This window comes from Falco rusticolus, chromosome 2, assembly GCF_015220075.1.
Source record: "Falco rusticolus isolate bFalRus1 chromosome 2, bFalRus1.pri, whole genome shotgun sequence".
NCBI classification, from domain to species: domain Eukaryota; kingdom Metazoa; phylum Chordata; class Aves; order Falconiformes; family Falconidae; genus Falco; species Falco rusticolus.
The window spans coordinates 83,433,227-83,448,577 of record NC_051188.1 but is presented as its reverse complement, the minus strand read 5'-3'; the positions used below and the strand labels follow the sequence as shown (position 1 = coordinate 83,448,577).

The window sequence follows — 15,351 nt, the reverse complement described above, 5'->3', positions numbered from 1 at the left end:
CCCCAGGGGCTGGCTTGAAGGCCATGGCAGTAATTCACCAGAGAAAGGTAACCAAGAGAAACCATGGCCTGGCTTTTTCTACGTGCAGCTCTTCTGGGTCTTTCATTCCCTTCCATTCATTTCTGTTGGGTTTTGCTTCTGCCTGACATTTCCCCTGGCAGCTACTGTGTTTTCTTGAGCATCTCGGGGTTGGTTTGATGTGAGGGGTCCTGAACAAATTGCTCCAAGAACTATCACCCTGCATGACAGCAGTCTCTTTCTGGGAAAGTCAAACTTTTCTTCTTTGTGTTTTAATTGTATGATCCTCACATTACAATTTCAACACATCACCGTCTGACAGATATGCCATCACCTCGATTTATGCGAGTACATTTCTCTTTACACAGAGGAGGAAATGGGAAAGTAATGGTCATATTTCAAAACCACCTACAGTGCAGGTGGCATAAAATCTAACCTGACAATTATATTTGAAGGTAGAAATTAAAATGAAATCACTTTAGTATTTAGCAATTGACCAAGATTATACAGCAAGCAATTTAATGCAAGGAAGTATGCAGGCCACAATATTTAAGTTTCTGGGCCTCACTTTGGGCTGTTGAACACTACCATAGCACCACTGAAAACTTAGTCACACACACTCCCCCCCCGGAAAATATATATATTTTAATGTAGTCCTTTTCCATTCTTGTCAGGGCCTTGAGGGCATGACCAAGCCTTAATGGCCCTGCCCAGCCCCACGCCTGTGGGCCCAGGACCTTCATTTTGGCTGTGCACGGGGCCATCAGTCCTTGCCCAGACTGTGCTCGGCCCAGGGACCCCCCACTGTCACAGTCCTGTCCCCACAGCCCCACTTGTGTACTAGCACATGCTCCTGTACAAATATTTAACAAACACGAAATTGCTACAAAACGGTATTGACACAGGTAGGATATGATGGGCCCACAGAGAGGAGCACAAACTGCGAGTGGTGCAATGGGCCCTGCGAGAAACCTGTAGAGTCTGACCAAGGCCAGGCTTCAGTGTCAGTCCCCGCCAGGCCCAGCCCTCGCTGTGACAGCCAGAGCGAAGACTTTGGTTCTTGGTTTTCGCATGTTTGTACAGCAGCACAGCTTGCTCTCTGCTTCATACACCTTTTTTTCTCTTTATTTGTGGGACTAAGAGAAGTCTAACACGAACAGAAGATGCTGTTTAGCACGAGGAACTTCTTCAGTATTGCAAAGCTAACAGGGACCAGCAAGTGGTTGGTGCGACAGTTTTGGTAAGTTTATGCTTTAGTTTTGTCTGGCGTTCAGTGACATTTAGTCAGAAAGCTGGAGGCAAAAGCAGCTGAATCCTGTCAAATTAGCGTTTCAGAGAAAGGTGCTTTTTTTTCCACATTTTTAGTGTTCTTTTGCCTCCCAAGGCAGCAAGCTCTGCATCTCCAAGGGACTGAAAGATTGTCCCTTTTAATGTTTGTGAAATGCTGTTAATTCTTTCTGTGGGATTTAGCAGCAAAGTCAAGAAGGAAAGTTTCTTCTTAAGGTCAGTGTATGCTACAGGTACTGTAATCAATAAATACCTATCTGAATAAAGCACAGTAAATTCTTAGGCGTTTAGACAATTACCATGGCCAGTACCGGGGTGGGGGGGAATTTTCTCCTTGAAGCTGCAAGGTGAATCTCCGCTCTCCATATACATTGGAGGTGTGCAGGAAAAGCATCGTGTGATACAAGGTTCAAAGTTAACCAGGTAGATCTATCTCCGTAACCTGGCTTTGGGTTCTTTCTTCAGCCACATGGATGTGCCTGTCCCCCATGCTTGCAGAAAAGCACCTGCATGGCAGTGTTTCAGTAAGCTGCTTCTCATGCCTGTCACTTTTCTAGGATCAGGTTAAAATTACAGACTTGAAACTTAATTCCACATCTTTCTATGCTTTCATGTCAGTGTCAGTAAGAATAGCATTAACAGCATTACATAACAAATGATTAGTGCTAGAAAACAATATATGAGAATTTCATATTCACAGGAATCCTAATATGCAGTAAGTTAATTTTATTTATCATTTCTACATTACATCAGATGAAAACCAAATGTTTTCCAAGTTCTGTGATTTATTTGCTACATTTTTAAGGTGGTCCTGAAGCCTGAGTGATAATTTTTTTATGGATTTTGGATTTTCACTGCTGGCAATCAGTGGGAACTTTCTCTGGTTAGCAGAAATGATAGAAAAGCAATTTGGAAAACAGCTGCAGTAAAGTTGTTTTCCAATAAAGTCATCCAATTTGTTAAGCTCTCCACATAATGTTTATTATTTTTAGGGGTTTCTTTAACAGTATATCATAAAATTGGCATACACTATCACCGCTGTCTATGAGCATTACAAATTAAGCACACTGTGGCTGATAACCACAGGATAACCTAACATCTTATCAGTCTGTGCTGAGAGTCCAAAGTAATTACTGTGTCTGCTCAGGAAGGAGCAAGCCAACTGCTTGACCTTGCAATTTTGCCTGTTACATTTTAACTTCGGTATGGTGTCTCATGCTCCTTCTGTGGAATTTATTGGCCCACTTCTGCCTGTCTTTCAGAGGATGTGGACAACAGGGAAGGGAACACATTTCTTGAAGGTCATCATAGCAATAAAACAGAGTCATCATGGGAACATAGAGATCAGGAGCAGATCTCTGGTCCAACTTTATGCTTGTAGCCTGACAACAGTATGAGGTCAGCTGTGTCTTTGCTTAACCACATCTTAAAGATCAAGGGTGGTAATTCCAAATCCTCTCTGGGTAACCAGTTCAGTGCTTCACTATCTACCAGTGCAGAAATTAGTGGTGGGTATTTCTCAGTCCAATTCTCAATTGTGTCAAGTGGTAAAACAAGATGAATTAACAGAAGTTTGTGCCTGGCAGGTTGAGATTAAACAATCGCTAACTCCCTGGAAGGAATTGTAGGCTGCAATTAGAAACTCAAGGAGCAGCACCAAAGCTGCTCTAGGAATAATGCAGCAGTGGAGAGTAGAGTGACCAAGCAGTAAGCAATTGCATAGATTTTAAAACAGGACAAGTGTTCTTTCGTTTCCCCAAACTGGATAGAGTAGGAAATTCCTTTTCTGGAAAACAGTAATAAGAAAGTCACAGTTATGAAACCAATTTCCTTCAGAATATACACATTTAAGTTTGAGCCAATCCCCTGAATATCAACTAAGAGCCTTGGTACGCAAGGCTGGATTTCAGTAGCTTACCTTGGTAGGCTGTTTCTTGTGCTATGGTGGAAGCTACCTGCCCAGCCTTTCTTATAATGTCAGATATGTTCTATTCTGCAGCTGTTGAATATAGAATTACAGGAAATAATTTTACTGACTTTGTAACACCAACTTTGAATTCAAAAAGGGGGCATTTGGATGCTTGCAGACTGTTTCTAGGTTGTTTACATCAGGTTGGAAGCAAGCATGGTGGCAGAAGGATAACACTTACAGCAAAATATGTAACTCTATTTTACTAATTATTGTAATGTTATGAAGACTAGTCTTTCTGGCTTGGAAATGTGCATTATTATTTTAAATGGTATTGCCACAAATATTTATTACATGTCACACATACAGTTTAGATCGTATTTAACTTAAGAATGAATTTTCAGAGACACTCAAAGAAAATATATGGGCAACATTACTTTAAACTTAGAAGACAAGAAATCTGCTTTTTGTCTGCACGGTGCTACAGAAGGGTGCAGCCCTCCTCCAGTCTGGGGGCCTATGCAGAAACTGGACTCTGATGGTGCACATTGATAGGGATCTTTGTGGTGTTCTGTGCTTAGTTTAGTGGTGGATCTCCTGGCAGTCTGCATAATCTCTGGAGCACATTGCGCTGATATATGACAGCATATACAGAGTTCCAGCAATATTCATCTGCAGGGCACCTGCACGGGCTACTTCTTATATCGTCTCTGTTTCTGCCATTACACATAATCCTTTTCACTGTGGAAAAAAGTAATCTTAATAATGGCAGTGGTTTAACATGTATCTAAAACACTTTTAAGGTGCCCAGAAGGAAAACACAGAGCATTTAGATATCTTCAGTTAAAGTTCTGCTACTTGATTTGAAAAGTCATGCAGTTTGTGCTGGGATGTCAAACGGACAGTAATAATGTGTGGTACCATTGCCTTAAGAGCTGCTGTCTTCCTCCAGTTTCCACTGAAGCTAATTATGCATGTCTTTCCCTCCAGATTTAACTAATAGAACACCATAATCTTTAGAAGCCATAATAGACCTATCCAGTACCAGGGCTTTTATTCACTGGAGTTAACAGAAGAACGAACAGAAATTCTTGGGTTTTTCCCCTGAATTTTCCCAGCTGTGAGCTCTGGGGCTTGGCAATTGGCAGGTGCTGTAACTGAGCCTGGCCTCAAAGGTGAGCCAAAGGGAAGCCTACTTGGAAATACAAAAGTGGTAATTGCAGTCAGTCCATTTGTTTGCATTACTTTGGTCTCCATTCCATCAGATCAGTCTAAAAATGCTGCCTTTAATTAAAAAAAAGATGTTTGGCTTGTACCCATTCAAACCTTAGCAAGAGTAGAGTGCAGGCTGTGTTATGCTAAGGAGGGCTGTAGATAGAGTGTCAGGGAAGGGGCTAAGGTGCCACTCTCCCTTATTAATCTTAAGCGTGTAGAAACACAGGCTTGGATGTGACTTTCATTAAGACACCTAGTCTAAGCTAGAGGAAATGTGATGATGTAACTTCTGTGGGTGATTACCAACATGCAATTTCATGTGATCCTGAAGTTATAAATCTGTCTGGAGGTCAGAATGCACTGAATAAATACACTGCACATGCCCAGAATATCTCTTGTGTGGTAGGAGAAGGACCAGAGCACATGGCTATTTTGTTGGGTTTTTTTACCCTCTTCCCCAGTGTGATCAAGAGATCACATACACAAAAGAGATTTCATACACATCTAAATGCCACCATTTGTATTGTTGGTGGCGGAACATGGCAAGTGTCTACTCATCCACAAAGCACAAAGGAGGGAGAAAGAGCACCAAGATCCATTCCTCATATTCTGTGCCCCCAAAATACAGTTTTGCGTATGCATATCAGAAGGCAAAAGAAACCACATCTAATTACAGTTTATAATACAATTTGAGACACTGTTAAGGTGGTGATCAATATAGTGCATAGTGGCATGTTGTGTTGTCTGACAGTAAAAATTATTTAAACTCATTAACACAGTCCATCAAGCTGATCCATCTGGGTCAAATGAGAGGAGTGGGAATGATTTCAGCTGCTTGCTCATTGGCTTGAACATGAAAACAATTTTGTGTCAAATGACAAAAAGCATGTATTTTTTGCTCTTTTGACACAGGTATGGGCCACCAGCTCAAATGAATGTTCAGCTCAGAGGTCGTGACCTCCTTACTCTACAAAACTACACAGCAGATGAGCTGAAGTATTTGCTGTGGATGGCCTCAGATTTGAAACAAAGGATAAAGAACAAAGGAGAGGTAAAATGCTTTAACCGTAATTAGGTCATTCAGATGTTGAAATAAATATTGTTCTGAAGAGTATTGGGAATGAGCCATTCAGCTGTCTCATCCTAAACAACATCACCTGAATTCTTAAATACTGTAAATTGTGTGCTACAAATCAAAGGGCCTTCCTTTGTGTTCAGAGATATTCTTTAAATACTCCAGAGGACTCTGCAAGTGAAAAGTTTAAATAGTTTTGCATAGCCAACTCCCTGTTGTTAGCTAACCCCATCCATCACACATGGTGTACATGGAGCACGAAACGCAGGAAATGGAAGACACTTCCCTGCATGGTATTAAATCAGAATCAGACTTCTCCTTAATGCTAGCTCAAATTGAGTGCCAAAATGCAGTTGTTTTTTGTTCCTAGAACAATATTGTTTGCTTCTTTCCCTTTAACCTTTCCACTGCTCATAGATTCCTTGAAGGGCAGGAAGACAAAGCTACAGCTAAAACCACACCTGTATAACTTCTCTAATGCTGAATTAAAATGTGAAAGAAATATTTCACACTTTAAAGTGTATAATGACTATAAAATTGAAAAGCTTTCCATTTTCATGTCTAGTATTTGCCTTTGATGCAAGGAAAATCTTTGGCCATGATTTTTGAGAAAAGAAGCACAAGAACAAGATTATCTACAGAAACAGGTAGGTCTGAGCAATGTCACAGTCAGATTTTATAAGAAATTGTATAGTGTGAGTACATACTGAAAAACACTGCATAGTTTTGTGTTTAGTAACTTCTGCTCAGGAGAAACCGAAAGATTGAAAGCAAAAATAGGAAAAGGTAGCTAATTGTGTTTCACCTTTTGTATTAATGTCACAAGGACATCACTTTAGTCACTGAAATTTCACCAAACCATTCCAAAACATGATAGATCAGAAATAAAGTAACTGTCAGAAAGAAGCATTTCTGGTGTAAGCTCCTAGTTGTACTGGCAAGATGCATATTTCCTAACATTATTTCAGTAAGCATCGCAAAATTTATTCTGTGCAATCTCTGAAAAGTATTTTTCTAATGTATTATGCATTACTGTTGTCACATTTCAGAGTATGTGTTTTGGCTGGGAATCATACTAATGCCTTGATATAAATTAAGGGGGGGAGGTGGGGGGGAATTAACATGATTACCTCCAGGAAAGATAACTTGATGGAGACTCCAGAGTATTAGCCTAATACGATCAGGCACTGGAACGTTATTCTTTTAGGATACAGTCCTGCAAACACAGAAATGCATACATGTCTTTATTTACATGGTAGTTGTTCTGAAGTCAATGGGACCACTGAAATAAATAATTCATATTCTTGCATCTTAGCAAGGAATAACTATGAATTGATGACACATCAAGGAAGGAGAAGCTTGCCCTTCTCACATTTAAGTTGACCCAGCATCCCTTAAGCTGACTTCTCCTTAGTGAAGGGACAGGAAATTTGTTGAATGTTCACATCGTTTTCTACAAAGTGTGAGGGAAAAGGTAAAAATAATGGAAGGAAGAAGCAGATGCAGTAACCACAAGCATTTCTGAATTTGCCTATATATCATCTGACACACCTATTTACCTGCTGATCCTGGTCCTTATGGAGACTACTTGTTGCTTTCTGTTTTCTCCAGATAAGCAGGACTTATGAATGGGTTTCTCTTGTGCATTCCCTCTCTGTGAAGACCACCTAACTTTTAATTCCAGAGTTTTTAGTGCAGTTTCTTGTTGTCTGCAATACTGGTGCATGGGCAGGTAATGGGGAATTCTCTGAATCCGTTTATCCTTCATGCTTCTGTATTCAGAGAGAAGCACTATTTTGTCCTTTTCTTTTGAAGGCTTATGGAAGGGGGAAGCTCAGGAAAGTTCAAATGAATTAGCTTAAGGATGGAAGTTAATGCACATAAGTTCTTCCAAGAGGAATTAAGCACCAGTGAAATAAAACCAATTTATTTCTGAGTGAGAGCTTCCACAAGGGAGTTTAATGCAGTTTAACTTCTGTGCATTAACTTCACACCTTCAGTTAATTGGTCTTAAGTCTCCTAAGCCTAAGACTTTGTTTCAAAGGCAGACTCAAGTTTTTTCTGTCCATGGAAACTATGCATTTCAGCTGCTTTTTAACATACGTGACTTCTCCCTTGGAATTGCTAACTCAAAACAAATGTGGGGTCATATGTGTTCCTTTTAGCTAAATAAGCTAATTTAATACAATTTTCTAATGTCCAATGAAAGTGGACATTGAAGTGGATTGGAGTATTTATAAAATACCTGAGTCATCTCAAATAGCATTTCCTATGTGTTGCATCTTCAGTATCTTGAAAGAGGTCACTTGTGGGACAAGGTTCTGGTGATAAGATTAATCTAAATAAACTTTGCAGCTCTCAGGAACAACTAGATGAAAATCAGTGTGTTTCTTTACAAAGGAGTAGAGACTTGGAAAGCACTGATTACAAAGTCTACTCTGTGCAGTGTCTAGGAGATTGTTGCCATATATTAACACCATGGAAGTCTTTTCAGAAGTCCTGCTGTCCCAATGCCTATGAAGAATAACATTACTGAAAAATAAACAAACAGAACCACAGAATGGTTGTGGTTGAAAGAGACCTCTGGAGGTCATCTGGTCCAAATCCCCTGCTCAAGCAGGGCCACCTAGAGAGCCAGTTGCCCAGGACCATGTCCAGGAGGCTTTTGAATAGCAACAAGGATGGAGACACCACAATGTTCTGGGGCAACCTATTCCAGTGCTCAGTCACCCTTTCAGTAAAAAACTGTTTCCTGATGTGCAGAGGGAGCCTCCCATGTTTCAGTTTTTGCCCATTGCGCCACTGAAAAGCACCTGGCTCCATCCTCTTTGTACCCTCTCTTCAGGTATTTATATACATTAGTAAGATTCCCCTTGAGCCCTCTCCCATCCTCATATGAAAGATGCTTCAGTCCCTTAGTCATCTTGACAGCCCTTTGTTAACATAGTCATACTGACTCTCTCCAGTATGTCCATGTCTCTCTTGTATGGAGGAGCCCAGAACTGGACACTCTAGCTGTGGTCTTACCAGTGCTGAATAAAGCAGAAGGATGGCCTCCCTCCAACTCTTTGTCTAGTGCAGCCCTGAACTCCATTTGCTGAAACAGCACATTGCTGGCTCATGTTGAACTTGGTGTCCACCAAGCTGCCAAGCTGCTTCCTAGCTGGGTGGCCTCCAGCATGTACTGGTGCATAGGGTTGTTCTTCCTTAGGTGCAAGACTTCGCACTTCTTGCTGAACTTATGGGGTTCCTGTCAGCACATTTCTCCAGCCTGTTGAGGTCCCTCTGGATGGCAACACAACCCTCTGGTGGTATCATCCACTCCTCCCAGTTTTGTGTCATCAGCAAAATTGCTGAGAGCACACTCTGCCCCATCATCCAGATCATTAATGAAGATGATAAACAGGACTGGAGCCAGTACTGAGCCCTGGGGTATGCTGCTAGTCACTGGCGTCCAACTAAACTTTGTGCCACTGATCACCTGGCCATTCAGCCAGTTCTTAACCAGCCTCACTGTCTACTAATTCAGCGTATATGTCAACAGCTTGTCTATGAGGATCTTATGGGAGACAGCATCAAGGGCCGTATGAAGTCCAGGTCGACAATACCCACTGCTCTCCCCTCCTCTACCAGGCCAGTCTTTTCATCAAAGAAGTTTATCAAGTTGGCCAAGAATGACTTCCCCTCAGTGAAGCCATCCTGACTACGCCTGATGATTTTCTTGTCCTTAATTCACCTGGAAATGCTGTACAGGGTTAGCTGCTCCATCACCTTTCCAGAAATCAAGGTGAGGCTAACCAGTCTGTAATTCTTGGGTCCACCTTCTTGCTCTTCTTGAAGATAGGGATGACATTTCCTTTCCTCCAGTCCTTAAGCACTTCTCCCAGTCTCCAAGATCAATCAAAGATAATCAGAACATTAATTTATAATGTGTTGTAAGAGAACAGTTGATGTTTGTGGCTTTTCAAATGTCTCTAAACTGTTTTATTCTGATGACAGTGCAACTGTGATGAATAGTGTACAGCTCCTTGTGGTATAATTCATTGCCCCTTTATTCTCTTGAATATAATCTTGTCCTAATGCATATTTCTGAAACCCATATTATTTTACTGTTTTGAAGAGTTTTAGTGGTGGTGTAAGTTTTAGTGAAGTTTGGTGAAGAACTACAAGTAACTTCCACAAGGTATTGGCAAAGTAAACCCAGTTTTGTGGAGCCTTCTAGATATATTGCTATCACTGGCTATTATATTGGAAAATGTGACATCTCTACTATTGTACTGGAAAATGTCATCAGTTTGCAGTGAGAATCCCATACCTATTCCGCATAAAATCTTGCGTGCTTTTTGAAAACAAAGGTATTCCACATGGTCATATATTACTTGTAAAATAAACATCCTCAGGCATGGCATAAAGGTGAATGCCCTGTTTTTGTTATAGCTTTGGTCTAAAATATTCTGATTGTCACTATTGCTCTGAAAATATACAGCTGCAGTTATGTTTTACTGAACAAGTCATAAATAAATCCAACCATTTCACAGATGCTGAATGCAGACAATATGTCACAGGGTAGAAATGGAGAGGAAACAATAGAGGCAGAAAAGCTCTGTATACCTTCTTTTGTTCTGCATTGGAATATCCAAGGTCTTAACAGCTTTAGAGAGGTTCACTGCCACTGGCTTTGGTGGAATTGCTCCCAACTCACTCATCTTACATAGCGGGGTGAGAGGAACATGATGTCCATGCCTGAAGACTACTACATACAGTCACAGAAAAAATAGCATCACTTCATGTGTTCTAATGTAGTCGTGATGGTATTATATGGCAGGAATGCAGGGTCTGTTTTTTGTTGGAATGGCTGGTATTATTTAGCTTGGCCATATTAAAGAGGGGCCAAGAGTACTCTTTTAGCTTACTTACCACTGAGAGGGGTAGTTTAAAAAACCGCTTATCAGTTTTTAGGCTTCTACTTTAGGAATATTCCTGTAATCGCTGCCTAAAAGAGTTCTTTGTTATCAGTCTAAACTGAGAAATACTTTCTAGATTGTAAGTCCTGGCAGGCAGTGAGGAAACTAACAAATCCAAATCCAGATATCTTGAGATATAAAAAAAGGATTCTTCCTATGAGTTTGAGAAGATGGCTGTGTATGTCTCCTGGTGACAGCGAGGTAGCCACACAACCCTGTACCCAATGTGTGAACTAGAGGATTCACTTTGACCCACTTAATTACCCAGTGTAGCAAGGACAGGCTGAAACGGAGATCTGCCAGCACTCATGTCCTATGTGAAAGAGTTTGCTCAATAAAACTTAAAATGGGCTCAATAATGTGCCACAGCCTGAGGCATAAAACTGTCAATTTCTCTGAAAACTAACAGTAGTAAGAAGTGTGGACATGAAGTAACAATCTATTCCGGCTCTGCAATACAAACATTTAATACAGTTTTTTGAAGATACCAAGATTCATATAAAAGTTAGCATGTGGCTTTGGATATGACCAGCTTGTGACAACAAAAAGGATTAGATCTTCTAGTCTAACAAAGCACTCTAGCATGTGCTTGTTTGCTGAACTGGTGCCTGCATATCTTCAAAAGTCATCATTTTTTTCTTTCTACTAGTAGTCTGGATGAAAGAATTTGAAGCAAAGGTTCTGTTTCTGCAACTATATACAAAGCTAGAGAGAAGAGCTCCTGTATTTCCAGATGGAAAATTTTGGATGGAATATGTTCCCAGGCCTTGCACAGATGGCCAGTTCATGAGCAGAAAGCCCAACACATTAGGACTCTGCTATGTACACAGACTCCAGGTGGTAGATCCAACTGGGCTGCCTGACGTCTGGCAGTTCTGAATAAATGGCCAGATTCCTCTTTTTCTACCTGGGCATTATTTATAGAAAACAGAACATGTCCATGGGAGGCTGCCTGGACTGTGAAACATCTACCAAAGATTATGCAATTAAAAAGGCTAAAATGCAGAGCTGTTGTATTGTGTGGAACTTGCAGGGATAAATCACTGACATAATTGTATATGACTTTGGAAAAAAACACAAGAAGTTGGACAGGAAAAGTTACTACAAATGACACCATCCTTGAGGTCTTGACTTAAAAACTTGCATTGAATAGATAGGCTGTACTGTCTAGGGAACAGTTTGCATGCACATTCCCATTAATACAGTGTTTGTGTCTGAGCTGCAGAGAGGAGGTGAAAGTATTTGAGGAAAACTAATCATTTTTCCTGCCTTAATATAAAAATGCTTCTGTATAACCAAGAAAGGAGGGCAAAGCAACCAACAAACATATAGTGCTTTTCTAACAGCAAAAAGTAATAGTAGAATAAATGATGCTTAAGTCTTAAAAGTTTACTGTGTCTGACTCTAATCTTAATGAGATTTGGAGCAATCTCTAATCAGAACAAAAGGAAAGTAAAATTGGGCTCATTCAATAAAATGAGTATACACTGGCTGGACAGAGCAGAGATTTGCCCTTCAGGTGGGGTCTGGAGCATCATTAATTTTAGTCTGACTTTTAAGGAAATTGAGGCAATGATTTGCCAGTATTATTTTGATCTATTGCATTTTAAAGGCTAGAGAGTGGCTGAACTGATGCAAAGTGGAAGACCTCACCTCAATCCTGCTGCCTGTATGGGATGGAAGTTAATAAGGTCTGCTCTGTGTTAGGGGCACAGCTGTGGGGCTCAGGCCTGCCACCTGAACCTAGGTGTTTGGTTTCATCTGTGAAAGGTTTCACTGTTCACTTCTGGTTTAATCCTTTTTTGAAGAGTAGCTGTAGGATCAACTTTTTAATCTTTGGCAAGCCTGTGCAAAAATAATGTTGAAACTCAGTCCTGGAGCTGTCTGCAGTGCCATCTACTGACTACAACCAGCCCAAGCAGCTTTTAACCTTTTTTCCTTTTCCTCCCCTTTTTTCCTTTCTCTTTTTTTCCTTTTTTTTTTTTTTTTTTTCTTTCCACAGCATGAAATGTGTTACCACCCCCAAGAGATCACAGTTTAGTAGAGAACGGGGGTCTCTGCTCTGCTGCTCTGTATGCAGTTTTTCTCTTCCTGGCAATAAAAATAAGATGGGCTTCTAAATTTTTGTCACAATAAAAAGTTTCCCCGCAGTGTTGTCTCAACAAGGTTGGTTTGTCCACACTGAGATTCTCTGGAAATTTTCTCCATCATGGATATTAGTGACAGGGCAAGATCTCCCTGAAAAGTTCTCTATTAGAAGGGAGTTTTTCTTATGCAGAATGTCTTCCCCAGTGCACAGAAAATGCCTTACAGGGCTACTACTTACAGCCCAGTTCAAGTCCTACACTTTGTACATCCCCAGCTGTAGGACTCTGTGTCCTGTGCTAGGCTTATGCTAAATAATTTGTGACAGTTCATCAAACAGCTCCCCTCAGGCCCCATCCTCCCAGTATGTAGCCACGATGGATTTTGCACTGTAATTCAGTGGAGGGAGGCTTTAGGCTTAAACCAGGCAAAGGCAGGGAGATTCAAGTGCTGGTGGAAAAAAGCTGGTTTTCTCCCTGTCTGTCAACTGGTTGCTTGTGATAGCTTTCTAATGGTGGTGCAACGGAAATAAGGCAGGACAGAACCTGAGAGTTTCCCTTAGCATGTAGTTTGCCTTTATCCAAGATACTGTCCAGACACCTTTTAAGTTCCCCAGAGTGTTTTATATTCTTAAATGATGCTCAGCTCTTTCCATGGTTTCTTGTTCAGGAATGGATTTCACTCTTTGGACCTAATCTACCCAGTTCCTTGAGTCACCTTGTAAATTCTTAACTAATGCAAGGTGGAGAGAAGCTGGCAGTGCCTGAGATTTTTCCTTCTCTCTCTGTCACATGATAATTTTTAAGGCACTTGGTCACTTGTGGGCAAGCTCAAGTTTGTTATAGTGCATGAGGAGACTTAGGGTTTTCTATCTGAGTGACTATACTGGAAGCATCTTACAAGCATGTGGAATTACACCTAGTGACTCAGATGGCCCCTCTAGGGTGCTAAGTCCCTTGAAGTAGAAATTCAGCATGATGAAAGGATTACCTAACTCTTAGCAGGGAGCCACAGTGATGCTTTTGGCAATATGTAGCCTTGCAGCTTGAATGACTGTTCCTGTGAACACAGATCAGAACTCATGCCTAAGGATTTCAGCAAAGCATGACATTTGAATGGTTTTATTCCAAAATACATTAATTTGTGTCTTGTATGTCAGACTTCAAGTGTTTGAAACATTTGAATGCCCTGCTGAGTTTTAGTTTTATTGCTGTAAATACTTTTTACATGAAGAAGATTTTAAATCTTGGCTGTAAATATGAGGTGCTGGTGTTTAATTTCTTTTTTTTATTTGCCCTCACTGTAGGATTTGCTCTTCTTGGAGGACATCCTTCCTTCCTTACAACACAAGACATACACCTGGGCACTAATGAGAGCCTCACAGATACAGCAAGGTTGGTAAAACATCCCTTGAATGATCACTGTGTATTTGGTAGTTGATCAGGCTGAAACCTGTCTTATAGAATTTGGGGAGCTAGTATTTTCTTTCTGGAAAATGTCAGAAGGCAGTCCAAATTTCTTAAATATTTACAGTTCAGCTCACAGAATCTGTAGTTCAGTACATCATCATTCCATCCACTCTAGCTCTCCAAAACGTCTCATGAGAAATATTTTTATTAAATTTGGCATATAGAGTGTTAATGAGAGTGACAATCACAAACAGAAACACTTTATGAACCTCAGTAGTATAGCTCCACTGATGACAGCACATATATTCAAATAAGACTAGAACCTTCTGATTTTGTTGTTCTTCATGGAGCTAGACATACGACTGACTGGCAAATCAAAAAATAAAATCAAAAAGCAAAGACCTTATTTATCCTAGTTAGGACAGCTGCTCATGGGCCTTAGCCTACCTGCAGTGGCAGGGGGGCACTGAAGGCCACTCTGATCCCCCTATTTCAGCAGAACCAAACTAGACTGACAATTTGCAGTCAGTTCCTGATTTCATGTGCCTTCCGCTGCAGCTGTACCCACTGTCAGGACTGCTGTGGAGGCTGGATTATAGCATTGTTCTCTTACTGGGACCCTGGAAGATTTTAATCAGTCCCACATGCACGCAGGTAGCTAGCAGCCTATCCCCATTGCCATAGCATGGAAGAACTGAGCTCAAGGTTTTTCTCCAGTAAATTCCCTCCAATGTTGCAGAAAGTAGGCAGAACATGAGGTTATCTTTTTCAGGTGTGTTTGCTCTTTTTCATAGCTCTCCATATATTAAACACTCATCTAGCCTCAGTATTGTACTTCTTTCTAGGCAGCCCTTTTCACAGCCTGCGGTCAATTCTGTCAGGCTCAGCTGTTGTCTCTTAAAGGTCCTTTTTGTTCTGCTGAAAGATATGCAGTACCAAGCTTGTCAGCCTCAACTCAAAACATGCAGCCAGCCAGCTGAGGTTCCATTGCCTTTGCTGTATACTACAGCTTTCACAGTCAGCGGGAGAGACTGCTTGAGAACTATGTCGATGTTCTCTCTGTGATGAAATCCAAGGAAAATGTAAGAAAAAGACCAAATATTTGAACATTTTAAATTTTCCTTTCTTGCTTTTAACTACTGAAGTGGAAGACATATGGGTGTTTATAGTAGAAAGTCAAGATTTCAGTCTCTTGAGGCTTGAAAGTACTTAGCTCTCACTCCCTGCTAGATACATAACTCTGCCAGTATCAAAGTAAGGTGCAACAACAGTGGTCAGATGTTTCAACAAAACTGCTTTAGTAACTACAAGCTTAAAAGACTCAAACATCCTGTAAACCTGTGGGCCTACAAAGGGAGCAGATTAATCTGAGACTAGTCTGAGGTACAT

At 40.8% G+C, this 15,351-nt stretch overlaps 1 protein-coding gene across 1 annotated transcript in view; it reads left to right on the top strand.

The window, feature by feature from the left end:
* Positions 1 to 1,034: 1,034 nt before the first annotated feature.
* Positions 1,035 to 15,351, top strand: part of OTC (ornithine transcarbamylase) — a 30,749-nt gene continuing 16,432 nt past the window's right edge. The window contains exons 1-5 of the mRNA XM_037378562.1: positions 1,035 to 1,259; positions 2,156 to 2,228; positions 5,338 to 5,480; positions 6,070 to 6,151; positions 13,860 to 13,947. Coding sequence (XP_037234459.1) covers positions 1,182 to 1,259; positions 2,156 to 2,228; positions 5,338 to 5,480; positions 6,070 to 6,151; positions 13,860 to 13,947 — 464 coding nt within the window. The 5' untranslated portion in view covers positions 1,035 to 1,181. The remainder of the gene's footprint in view (positions 1,260 to 2,155; positions 2,229 to 5,337; positions 5,481 to 6,069; positions 6,152 to 13,859; positions 13,948 to 15,351) is intronic.